This window comes from Silurus aristotelis (genome assembly GCF_946808225.1).
Source record: "Silurus aristotelis genome assembly, chromosome: 26".
Taxonomy (NCBI): domain Eukaryota; kingdom Metazoa; phylum Chordata; class Actinopteri; order Siluriformes; family Siluridae; genus Silurus; species Silurus aristotelis.
The window spans coordinates 3171902-3185397 of NC_139599.1; the positions used below are offsets into that span (position 1 = coordinate 3171902).

The following is a 13496-nucleotide window of genomic DNA, read 5'->3' on the forward strand; positions in this document are numbered from 1 at the left end:
TAAATTGTTTCTTGTCTGACTTGCGATATGACCCGGAAACTGCAAATTGTTATCAGGGATAATGTGATTTTACAAAAAGTAAACATCTCAATCATTTATAAAATGTTCTTATATTATGAAACAACCTACAGAGCAAGAGAACCCAAAGTGCACATGGTACACACCATCAATGGCTAATGCACGGCATGTATCATATGTATAAGCAGCATTATGGCTTATAATAAAGCTAATGTGACAGTTCACTTTAGCATTTATGTCCTACTCATCTGCGCTCCATCGGCGGGTTTCAGCACGGCAGTAAATGCAATAAAGCAAAAAGCCACTATATGGCATAAGGACAAAACTCTATAACATTGATTTTCTAATTCCAATTTAGTTCAAATGATTTGTTGCAATCCAGACCATTGCTCTGTGATTACAGCAACTCCGTATTGAACCAGCCGCGAGAAGCCTCCAGCACAAACCCAGAATTAAAATGGACTGAACTGAAGAATGAAGAATAAAGAAGACTGCTTTTGGGTCTAGAGTGTCGCAGGTCGTAAGAGCTAAGTCAAATTTCTGAATATATTCTGAGAATGCCATTTGTATTCCATTAAAATGGCAGCAGAAATAATCCCTAAAACAGTGATGCCCTGTAATCCTGAGAAATGTAGCATCTGTTTGGCTTTCAAGGTGAACTGTTCACAAGCAGTGAACAAGTTTCTGAATCGAGTTGCACATTTCTACAAAACTTAACTGAACTGAAGCAATCTTACAAAAAGATTGAATGGTTTTGAAGAACTTAATGGTTCTTAATAATGGTTCTTCAGCTGTACTTCCAAGAGAACCCCTTATCAAAATGTTTCCACATTCAGAAAGAGTCCCCTGACGAGCCAAGACCTCGTACCTATTTAAGCGTCCTCTAAAGAGCCTTTTCTGCTAGCATCCGACCTTTGACCTCTGAGTTCTGTATATCTATTAAATACTAATCGACAATTGTGAAAAAGCAGAGGCTATCATAAAAGCAGGGATTTTCTATACTTCTAGTTTTTTGCTTGTCCATCTAAAAGAACCCATAAAAAATATGCTTTCCTATTAAAGAGAGTCCCTCAAAGCTAATCCTTTTTGAACCCGTAAGAATTTAGCAAAAGTTTGCCTTTGGTGAGCCACTTCATCTTAAGAGGTGAAAGATGCCTTGAATATCTAAATCTCTTATGAAGGAGTTTGGCATTTGCTATTATGAAGGAGCAAGAGTTAGGAGTGAAGCCTACACACTTAAGGTAGGGACACACCAACCGATGCCAAACAACTAGCTCTGAGAAAAGCTAAATGTGGCGTCGCCTCGTGTCATCCTCGTGAAGGAAACAAAGTTACTGCCGTATATGCTATGATGGTGATTAAAGGAACGAAATCCAAGGTCACCAAAATGATCCGGTCTTCCCATCACTACACACTGGACAGACGACGGCCAAGGTGGCAGTAGTCTGGCAGTAGTCTGTATTCAGCATCCAACTGTGAATATTTAAAGTAAGAGCGTTTAGACCTACCGCAATCATTACTAACGGATTCGTGTAGCATTTCTCAATCATGTCTGCTAAGTTGCAAATGGAACTGGCATTGTCAGCCCTGGGTGTGTGCCAGGCTTTGGAAAAAAGGTTCTTCACTGGTCCCTGTTATGGAACCCTTTAACAAATCATTCCCCATCAGAGAAAGTGCCCCAGAAGTTAATAACCCATAAATATCCCATGAACTCAAAGATCTGACCCCTAAAGCTGCCACTGTTTGATCCAAACTTTTATCCAGTTTTCTTTGCACTGATTCAGAAAGACATCTGTAGCTGAGAGCAGCTGAGAGCAGAGGTTGGACCGTTATGGTTCAGAGCTCAAATTTCTTTGGGAAATAATTGTCAGAAGTTATTTCATACATCGTTCAAACACACTTGAGCTCATTTTGCCAGAAGCATGTGCTTGTTGTATCCTCGTAAAACCTCTCATCAGACTTGTCGAAAAAACCAGAGCAGCTCATTTGATACGATGAAAAGAACCGAAGTCGAACCGCGAAACAGCGAGCGCCTCAATTAACCTTTGGTCAGGATCCAATTCGGCAACTTTCAAAGAAACTAACATTCTTCTTCAACCGTCCTTCGAGGTCATGCTACCTTTGACACAGAAGCAAAGCTCCGTCTGCCACTCACAATTAGCCTCCTTGTTCTAAAGACTGTTCAGAGATGCGCCTCACAATTTGAGATAATACGAAGCAACAAGGTGCAAGCACCAGTCATACCAATGCAGGGATTTTTCTTTTTCTTTTATCTATATCTTCAGATTGTCTCGAAACCATCCTTAGAGATCGGCTGATGCACGTCAAACAGTGTTAACTGCACAGAGAAGCCAAGGTCAAAGGTTTAGTCTGACAATGGCAGGCAAGAGTTATCCTGACATAAAGGCAGCTAAAGTTAACACAAAGGTGCTGTGCAGCTTCTGCTTAAAGACGTGTTAGCTACTTAACACTCATGCTGATCTGGTGTTTTTACAGAAGATACCTTTTATAAGGTCACCTCCTATTTTTGGACTGAGGCAAGAACGAGGCACAGACAAAGGTCTAGCATGGTAATTAAATCATTTTATATAATACCCCTTCTCTGATTAGGGCAGGCCGTGCTCGACAACTTCACTGAATCACTGACCTGTGTGATTAGAGCGTGAACTGTGAATAACATGGAGACTTTGTTATGTCTAATGACCAGGAAATCGGCGCAATCTTGCAGACCACGTGCCCTCCTCTTCACCTTCGAAGGCAGCCCCACCGCCTTCCTCCTTCCTCTCGCAGCCTGTATACGTCACTTTTGACATTTGCTGCTTGATTCAATTCCATTCAACACTGAACTGCGATCTCTCTCCAGCACAGCAACGAGCCTCGCATGCTAAGAAACATGAAAAAACATCCCCCCGTCTGCACACAAACCGATTTTCTGCACACAAATATCTATCTATCTTGAATTTGATCTGTTAGAGCAAAAGAAAAAAAATAAATTGCCTGGAATGGTGTACGAACTCCCAAGATGCATCTCGAGCTATTATTACAGAAGACACCATGATATCCAGTCGCATGCAATAGCAAAAAGCGGACAGCTGCAGAGCTCCCCTCTAGGGAGGTGAACAAGGAACTAAAGGACAGAACCGGCATAAATAAACATTACATTTCGAGTCAGCCTCCAGTGACGAACTGACCTCAGAACAGCTCCGTGTTTTGCCTGCTGGATTTACAACCGCTGACCTTAAACCAGGCATCCTGCCTGCAATGCTAGCTCGAAATTTATAGCCACTTATGAAGATTAGCGATGCAGCGGGCTTTATGGAGCAAGCCTCGACGTCTCCAATCACCGAGAGGTACAAAGTGTGGAGGATGGTACAATTTCGGGGACCTAATGAAAGACCGGACATTTACATGATGGGGGTTGATCGTTCTCGGCCTGATTAGATGTTGAGCTCAAGCCCACTTGAAATGTTTTATGATAATGGTGGTTTGAGAAGACATAATGGTCAGGGCTTTTTTCCTCAAGCGGCTCAGGTTCTCAGTAAGCCGGCGGCGACTGCGTAAAAAGCGGGTCTTTGAGAACAATCAAAGCAGAGCATTAGGAGTGCAATTTGCGACAGAAGAAACGGAGACTCCGGCTTGAAATAAATGATGTAGAAATGACGTTGATGTCGAAAATGCTGATTTGGAAATCTAGCTAACAAACAGTTACAATGCAAATTCTTGCTCAACCAAATTCTTTATGAGATTTACAGGTATTTGCTAAGTTAAGTGTAATATATCAAGAACAAACAAAATACCCTTTCCCACTCAAAAACTTTCTCAAAAATATATTTAATTATAAAGTGTGCTTTGTTTGATCCCAACAGCTCATCAGGGTCTGGTCAAATCGTCAAATCTGGGTTTTTTTGCTTGAGCATGATACAAGTCCACCGTATTTTAGACTAAGGTAAGAATTCATTCATATATTATTTGAAGGAATCCTCAGAATTTTTTTTTTTCATGATTTCAAAACTTTGATTCTTGATACTATTTCATTAAGATCATTGAGAAAAAGCAAGTATTCCTCTATATCTTTAATGTGTGTATAAGACAAAAATTACCAGTACATATTCTGAAATTTTCCATGGAAACTGCATCTGGAGAATTTCGGAAATATTTAAAGTTGGAAACTTACCAGGAATTTATCGAAGTTCACAGGAATTTATGGAAATGCATTAGAATTATTTTTAATTATTTACATTTTTTTATTTTTTTATTTTAATTATTACTTTTTAAAACTGGTTTAATTGTTAGTATATTTTTGTTGCACAATAGCTTACAGCACAAGTTAGTTTCAAACATAAATGTATGTAATATAAATGTAATTTACGTGAATACTTACATGAATGTTTTTGATGAATGTGCAGGGTAGAAATTCTGAAATTAAAACACATTTAAGTTCCCTGTTCCCTGTAATTTTTAAAATTTCCAGTTTATTCCCATTAACTTCCATTAATTCCCATGAAAATGTTGCAACCATAAAGACATTCAACTACATTCGAATTGCACTGATCAAATGAATGCTATCTTGTAGTTAGGGTTCCAGACAAGACTACAATAAAGTGTAAGAAAGGTTCAAGAGCACAACTGGCCATAAAACAGTAAAAGGCAATAAAACGATTTTTCGGACTATAAGCCGCTAATTTTTTCCCACGTTTTGAACCCCGCGGCTTAAACAACGAAGCGGCTTATTTATGAATTTTTCCTGGGTTTTTCCCGGTTTCACAAACTTCAAGCCAAAAAACTGAACCCCATAACATTAGACCAATGAAATTTCCGAACGGAAACAAAAAAAACGCACCTCACCTGTGTTCTAAACTGCACGGCATCGGGAGAAAAAACGTTTTTTTAAACGCACGACGATGCCAAAAGATAAACTCCCGAGAGAAATAGTTGTGAAAGGAAGGAGGAAGACAGTGAACAATGACTTTCTTGGTAGGCTACTGTTCAGATACAAGCCGTTGTAGCGCGTTGAGTCTGAGTCATGGGAAAGCTCGCTAACTCCAGTTGCAACAGAAATCATATAAGCACAGACAGGTTTCCAAAACTCCTGCTTTTTTGCTATGCTCCTAAAGGTAGCGCAACATATTTCACCCGTTGCACTGTGTAACAGACACTGTCTTTCGTTAAAGCCTGTGTAAAGTTCATTAGTTTCAATGTATTCAGTGGCTTATATATGGGTGCGATTTATAGTCCGGAAATTACGGTACATCCAAAATGATAGTTCAACACAATTTAGAAACTGGCGTCTTTGAGTATTAAGAAGTATTACAGTCCTACTTCTAGCATTAACATAGGTATACATTAAACTTGTTACTTTAATACATTACAAATTACTGCATACATTTTCAGTAACCACCTTATTCTGGAGAGGGTTGTAGTAAATCTGATTAGAAAAAACAATCATAGGGCTCGAAAACATGCCAAAATAATATTTACAACCAAGGAGGGAGGAAACCAGGGAACCCAGAAGAAACCCATAATCGATATGTGTATTGCTTTAATAGTAATAGACTGGTTAATGTTGTTGCACAGTAATGTACTGTAAGAACTATTTCTGAATATCAGGATCTGATTGCATCTGTGCGCAAAACATCTCAAAGCACCCAATACCTTTTATATACACCAGGAATAAACATGCAGTTCACAGCTGTTCACAATTACTTCACAGGTTCTGAATGAAATAGCTTGTAATGCATATTAATATTAATGACGACGATGATAGGCTTTACTGTAGATGATGTATAGAATCTTTCAGTACGTTTATTAAGCCAATCTATTAAAGCGAATTGAAGCAACACAGAGCTAAACAGATCTGAAATGAAAGCTGATGATACTGTTGTTTGTTTTTTTGTGAGCATCCCTCTTACTTACTATTCCTTATAACAAGTGACAGTTCATCTCATCAGGATTACACGCCATCCACCAGTCACCACGTTGCGCATAAAAGGAAAAATTCATCGAAACCCAAACGAATTCTCGAAAAGGCACGGCATTCGTTGCGAAGATAATCTCCGAATGAAGTAACGAGGTAATCCGTCATGAAGCGTGCTCTCCTAAAATTAGCTACCGTAAGTCATTTTTCAGTTTTTTTCCATTTCATTTCAACAAACAAAACGCAACGGCGATAAACTCAACCAGACTTCAGACTTTCGAAACTAACTTTCCTCCTAAAAAGAAAAAAAAAAAGAAACAGTTGATTGTTCACTCCGTATGAGCTGCCAGATTGGGGAAAACACGGGAAGCAACAACCCTAATTAATCCTCTGAAGAACCTGAGCTTGTTTACTCCGGGGATTGATCAGTAAGAGCCGTGCTGTAATTGGAACTTGAATTGCAAATAGTTTTGCGGATCAAGGTGTTTGGGATTCAATGTGCACCTTGTGTTATCGATACCCCATTACTGTGCTCCGTGGGACCCCTGATTGATGCCGAATTGTCGAAATCGGCCATCATTTATCACGGAAGCAGAGGGAAGGGGAGAAGAAAAAAACAAAAACAAGAACAGTGCACTGTTGTGCGAGTCAGAGTCAGAAGCTAGCTGAAGACTAATGGGATTCAGGCACACTCTGGATGTGGGTACTTAATTCCGAGACAAACAAAGAGTGACACAAAAAGTTGGCGGAGCAGAACAAGACATGCATACTTGCACAAAACTCACACACGGAGCACAGTTTGGACAGGAGGCTGATGAGTTTGCAGAGGAACTCGGTGATCGGAATGCAGATCGTTTTAATGGAAAGACCGGAGCTCTGCAGCACCTCTTAAATCACATACTGTTCTATCATACTCAATAGTACACTCAAATAAAATTCCATGTATAATGTCTGTATAGATAAAATCCTAGTTCACATACCACCATACTAACATGGCAAAAGAGGCTTTATTTTAAATAATATACTACTGATAATAAATACTACAGCAATATATCTGCTTTTTGATTTTTTTTCTCAAATCCTATACTGCTATAGTATGCCAAAATAATATTGAATTTTCCATCTATTATTCAACAGATTGCAATATGGCTTGCTTTCAAACTGTATACACTAATATAATATTCCACGCATAGGCTTCGTCTTCTTCTTCTTTTGGCTTCTCCCATTAGGGGTCGTCACAGCGAATCATCCGTCTCCATACCCCCCTGTTCTCTACATCTGCCTCTTTTACACCAACTACCCGCATGTCTTCCCTCACCACATCCATAAACCTCCTCCTTGGTCTTCCTCTTTTCCTCCTTCCTGGTGACTCCATCTTTAGCATTCTCCTACCGATATAATTCATGTCCCTCCTCTGCACATGTCCAAACCATCTCAATCTCACCTCCTTCACCTTGTCTCCAAAACGTCCTACATGCACTGTCCCTCTAATAAATCCGTTTCTAATCCTGTCCTCTCGCGGATACCCTTCTATCACAAATCACTCCTGCTATCTTTCTTCTCCACCCACTCCATCATTCAATTCACTGATTCATCTCTGAGCTTCCACCTTCCCAAACAACACCAAACAATAGTTTAGTAAAAGTCATTTCATTATATGGTACAGTAACTAGTTCCGTCGTAACGATTTGCAGAATCGATGCCAATCAACGCTCTCGGTGGCCTGACACCTTGCTAACACGCTTTACGGCAAATTTTTTCATTAATCTGTCACTCGTCTGCGCATACGCCAGCACCTAAATTCATCCACGCCTCCAAACATTTATCTGCTGATCTTCCAGCTCATAAGACTACACATCTGTTTCCAGTCGCGATCCTGGCAAGTCTGCGTGAAAACTCCTTAAAAAAGTGATCTGACCTTTACTCCTCAGCCGCAGTGCATGAACAGGAACTTTTATGTTCACATAAGAGGAAAAGGAAAGCGAGCTCTGGGTCACATATACCAATTCTGCTTCTGTCTCTGTAGCTTGGATTGTATATTTTTTTGGATTTCTCCTTCACGGATGAAAGAAGCGAGACAGGTGATCGCACAGATCCTCCAGTGATTTATCAGATTAGCAAGGTTTCCTTGATTACTAAGTCATCCATCAATGTTACACACTTGGCCCGATATTGCAACAAAAAAAAAAAAAATCACTCTGTTGGATACACATTGGCACTTTTTGCTACATGCATACTGAGATAAGCATATGGCGAGTATAAACACGACTTTTGTAGAAAGAGTGCTGGAGTAATGAGTGAGGAATAAAAATCGCTTGTGTTGCATGGCGGTACAGGAAACGAATCAATGATGCCATGGTGGAAAGGAGATTATCTTACAAACAGCATATCTTAAAATGGTTTATTCCTGTGTGTGTGTGTGTGTGTGTGTGTGTGTGTGTGTGTGTGTGTGTGTGTGTGTGTGTGTGTGTGTGTGTGTGTGTAAACCTACATTCCATCTTCATTCCTCCGACCCACTACATATATTGGATTACATTCAGTAACAGGCTCATACAACCACGATGCACCAGGAGATCATTTTGGCCATCAAACTATATAACTGTTTTCTCTAAGTGTTAAAAAGCTGGTCCATGATATAGATAAAGACGATATAGATATAATTATATGTATAGATTATAACTACATAAGAACACTTATATAATGTTCAAATCTTGGGCAATCGTACAGTTTTATACTAGGTTCTAAAGTATTATGATCTACAGTATCTATCTATCTATCTATCTATCTATCTATCTATCTATCTATCTATCTATCTATCTATCTATCTATCTATCTATCTATCTATCTATCTATCTATCTATCTATCTATCTATCTATCTATCTATCTATCTATCTATCTATCTATCTATCGTATTTTCCGGACTATAAGCCGCTACTTTTTTCCCACGCTTTGAACCCCGCGGCTTAAACAAACAAGCGGTTAATTTATGGATTTTTCCTGGGTTTTTCCCGGTTTCACAAACTTCAAGCCAAAAAACTGAACCCCATAACATTAGACCAATGAAATTGCCGAACGGGTTCAGGTGAACCAATGAAACTCTTTATATTAAATCAGATGCGCTCCCACTGAATCGGGCCGCACCACATCATAAATATGGATGATGTTCCTCTGACGTTTGACCTGCCGCTCACTCGGACTGTCTACAGGAAATGTGAATCATTCGTCACGATGAAAACAACCGGGCATGAAAACACACACTTCACCTGTGTTCTGAGCTGCACGGCATCGGGAGAAAAGATTCACCGATGGTGATTTTTAAACGCGCAACGATGCCAAAAGATAAACTCTCGAGAGAAATAGTTGTGAAAGGAAGGAGGAAGACAGTGAACAATGACTTTCTTGGTAGGCTAATGTTTAGATACAAGCCGTGTAACAGACACGGTCTTTCATTAAAGCCTGTGTAAAGTTCATTAGTTTCAGTGTAGACACCTGCGGCTTATAGACAGGTGCTGTTTATTAATGTTTAAAATAAAAATCTTTGTCAAATTCAGTGGGAGCGCTTTAAAGTCCGGAAATTACGGTATCTATCTATCTATCTGTCTGTCTGTCTGTCTGTCTGTCTGTCTGTCTGTCTGTCTGTCTGTCTGTCTATACATCCATCCATCCATCCATCCATCCATCCATAATCGCATCAATCCATTTATAGCCACATTCGATGCTCAATCTACAAGGATGAACATGAACACTTAGGGAATTACAGGTTTTATAGCTACCATTAGCTGGAAAACAAATCACGTCCAAATGAACATCAGATTTCTTTGCATGAAAAAAGGAAACCAAGGTCTCTCTTTAAGAGTTCTCTTTTTCATACTGTTTGTATAATGATAATGTGAGGATGGTGATGATAGTACATCCCCCAATTATCTAGTATGTACTTTGGGACTAAAAGGTGGATTTAATGTTCACACTTCTTTTAATGCCCTGAAATATTGAATCCTTCCACTGGAAGAATGTACGACGTGTTTCGTTCCTTAGAACGCTCAGCGTTTTATGTTGGACAAAATAAAGCAACGGTTTTATTCCTGCCCACATTTTCCATAATGAACACGAAATATCACATCATACTTTTTTTTTCCATTTATAGCTACATTCAATGCTGGTAAACATCCATTAAAAGAAGATCCTGCTGAGAATTACATTATACCACAGTACGTCTCTCATCATTTCGTCATCGGAACCAGAAAAGAAATCAAATATCAGGAGAAACTCTGCAGTTTTTGCCATGCAAGGAAACTTTGACCCTTGAGTCTTCATCCATAACAGATGTACAATTTTACAGAATATCTCCTTGCAGAAAACGTTGCCTAATTACTGAAGAGACGTTTGCCTTCGTAAACAAGATCCGAATCCTGAATTTATTTTCTATAGCCTTAAAATAGGAGCTGTTACTATAGAAGGGATAAAATATCAAAACGAGAGGATGATTAGAAACCTGGATTTTATTCTGCAGCTGTTTCGATGTTTTCTGACAAGTAAAATGCACATTACTGAGGTATGATTTCAACTGAAAATCCAAAGAAAATAAGAACCTGAAGTCGTGCCATGAAGTAAACAATGATCAAACAAATACTCTTCCGTGTGAAAGAAAAAAAAAGAAACAGCGCTGAATAGAAAGGTAAGAAATGCGTAATGAGTGATGCAGCTGTAGCGGAACAGTGCACCTCTTGTGGCATAAGTGATAAAATGCATAACAGGCAGAGACAGGCTTTCCTCTGAATGAAATGCCTGCTGCAAATTGGATTGCCAGGAATTCAAGTAAGCAATCGCCAGAAACCAATTTGCAGTGCCGCGGGACACATTGTCCTCCCCTGTGAAAAATGCAACAAAGAGGAGGAGGACGCACACTTACACACACACACACACACACTCACTCACACACACGCAAGCGTTCGCTCTCACACATAGATTGCAGTTTGCACCGTGTGCTGACGCATTCGCAGACGATCGAGACCGTGCGAGTGGAGACAACATCAGGGCCGCATCCCAAACCTCACTAAACAATTTCGAACCGTGCAAACCGACAGGAAAGTAAACACTGGCAAAGCCGTAGTGAGCGTTTACATATAAAACTGCACAGCGAATTCAACGCAGCATGTCAGCTTGACTCTCACCGATTAACAGCTACATCTGAGCGAGCGTGGACGCACGAACATCAATTTTGTTTTGTGATATAACGTTAATGTGATGATGACGATCATGATGAGACAGCATACACCGCCTTTTTTTTTTATCTAGAATGCAGTTTGGGATGCAAAATGAGTCTTTAATATTCACACTTCCTCTAGAAACCTTTTGATCCTTCCACTGGAAGAATGTGTGAACACAATTCATTCTCTGAATACAGATCTCAGGGTTTTAGCTGGACAAAATGGCGCAAAAGAGCGCCCCTAGTGGCGGACCAGCGGAAATGGAGGAAAGGGGGATCTCTGACTTGAATACTTGATGAAAGCAGCTAGAAATTATGCATTTTTTTTTTATAAAGAAAGAAAGAAAGAAAGAAAGAAAGAAAGAAAGAAAGAAAGAAAGAAAGAAAAGGGAATGAAGAGTCATAAATCATTTACAATTGGGAAGATTTGGTTAAAAAATTCATGATTAAATTAGTGATAGAGCAATCCTCAATCAAACACCATCATCATCGTCATTCTCATCATCACAAGAATTACTTAATAAATTAATTAATACATTCATTATGAAATGAATGAATGAATGATTGAATGAAGGAATGAATGAACTATGATGTTCCCCCACGCACTCCCAGATGCACGGCTCCTCCATGCACACCATGAACCAACCACCATGGATGAACCTCCGCACGGTGTGTGTGTGTGTGTGTGTGTGTGTGTGTGTGTGTGTGTGTGTGTGTGTGTGTGTGTGTGTGTGTGTGTGTGTGTGTGTGTGTGTTTGAGCCTAACGGTAGCCCGTGGACCAGAGTTGATGGAGCACACGTGCATTAAGGAAGCCGCTTAACTGATCCGAGGTGCGTCTTATGCGCTACAAACAAACCGCAAAAGTTGGACCTAAATCGCGCGCCTGCAAATTTACATAAAAAAAATGCATCAGATGCAAAAATTAAACGAATAAAAATTAATGCATGAGAGGGAACGCTAATAAAACCCAGCACACACACACACACACACACACACACACACACACACACACACTCACTCACACGTCCTGAGCACTGCGCCACGCACGGTTTATGGTATGGGGGGGCTATAGGCAACTTTGCGTGGAGTGTAAACCGAATCGCGCGTGAAACCGCCGTGTGTGAGAAGATGATGATAGTACACCAGAAGAAGAAGAAGAAGAGGAAGAAGAGCTGCGCGTGCTGGACACTCACCCTGCGTTGCTGAGACGCCGCAGAGCAAAGCGGTCCACACCGCGAGCAGGGCCAGTCCTCTCACGCGCCCGCGTCCACCGGCGCGCGCCATGGCGTGTGCGCAGAAACGGCGGTGCAATGATAAAAAGCCAACGCGCGCGCCTTTCTCTCTCTCTCCCCCCCCCCAGGACGGTGACACGCCGAAATCACGCTGCAGCCCAACTTCAACGCATCCGGCTCCAGATGTGAAAATAACAAAAAAAAAAAAAGGTGAAAAAAAAAAAAAGAATATAAATGTTGCAAAAAAAAAAAAAAAATGTTTTAATGAAGAAAAGCCTCAGTGCAAGTCCAGAAGAAAAAAAAGGAGAAACAACCAGAGCAAAAAATCTGATGACTCGCGCGCTCCAACAGCAATCCAGTTTCAAACGCGTCGCTTCTCCATCGCGCATCCAGACCCCAGAGCGCACGGAAAGGCGGAGGAGATGGTGTGTGTGTGTGTGTGTGTGTGTGTGAGTACGTGTGTTTGAGAGAGAGAGAGAGAGAGAGAGAGAGAGTGAGAGAGAGAGAGAGAGAGAGTGAGAGAGAGAGAGAGAGAGAGAGAGAGAGAGAGAGAAGCTTTTCACTTGTTACAGGCAGCTGTAGACGCGCCGCCGGTCCGGTGCGCGCGCAGCTCGTTATTATGCGAACGCGCCGATCTTCAGAGAGCAGAGACGAAATCCCGGGGACACACACACACACACACACACACACACACACACACTGGATTGTGCAAAGTGAATTCAGTGTATTTCCGCAATTCCGTAAAGGGTTCCTTACGCATCATCATGCATAAAACTCCATTTTCCAATGCACAGAAAAAGAGCAATTGAATAAATAAACAAAAACATATAAACAAATGTGTGTGCAAAAAATATATATATTTAATATAGATTTATATTTACAACATTATGAGCAGTGAAGTAAATTTTATATACCTATATAATATATATATTATATAATTATATTATATAATACTATATTATATTATAGTTTATTATAATTATAAAATATAATACTATATTATATTATATTATATTATATTAAATTTATAATATCTTTTCATCATGGCACCTTGATATTGAGTGGGGTATATTTATTTGGCAGCAAGTGAACATTTTGTCCTCAAAGTTAATGTGTTAGAAGCA

At 40.1% G+C, this 13496-nt stretch overlaps 1 protein-coding gene across 4 annotated transcripts in view; it reads right to left on the reverse strand.

Moving 5' to 3' along the window:
* dcc (DCC netrin 1 receptor) overlaps positions 1–13064 on the reverse strand; it is a 242443-nt gene extending 229379 nt beyond the window's left edge. For 3 of the 4 annotated variants that reach the window (XM_083531093.1, XM_083531091.1, XM_083531090.1), the window contains exon 1: positions 12334–13032. In XM_083531093.1, the coding sequence (XP_083387219.1) occupies positions 12334–12424 (91 nt within the window). In that variant the 5' untranslated portion in view covers positions 12425–13032. Of the gene's footprint in view, positions 1–12333 lie in introns of all 4 variants that reach the window. The other variant, XM_083531092.1, reaches the window with a different exon arrangement.
* Positions 13065–13496: the final 432 nt, after the last annotated feature.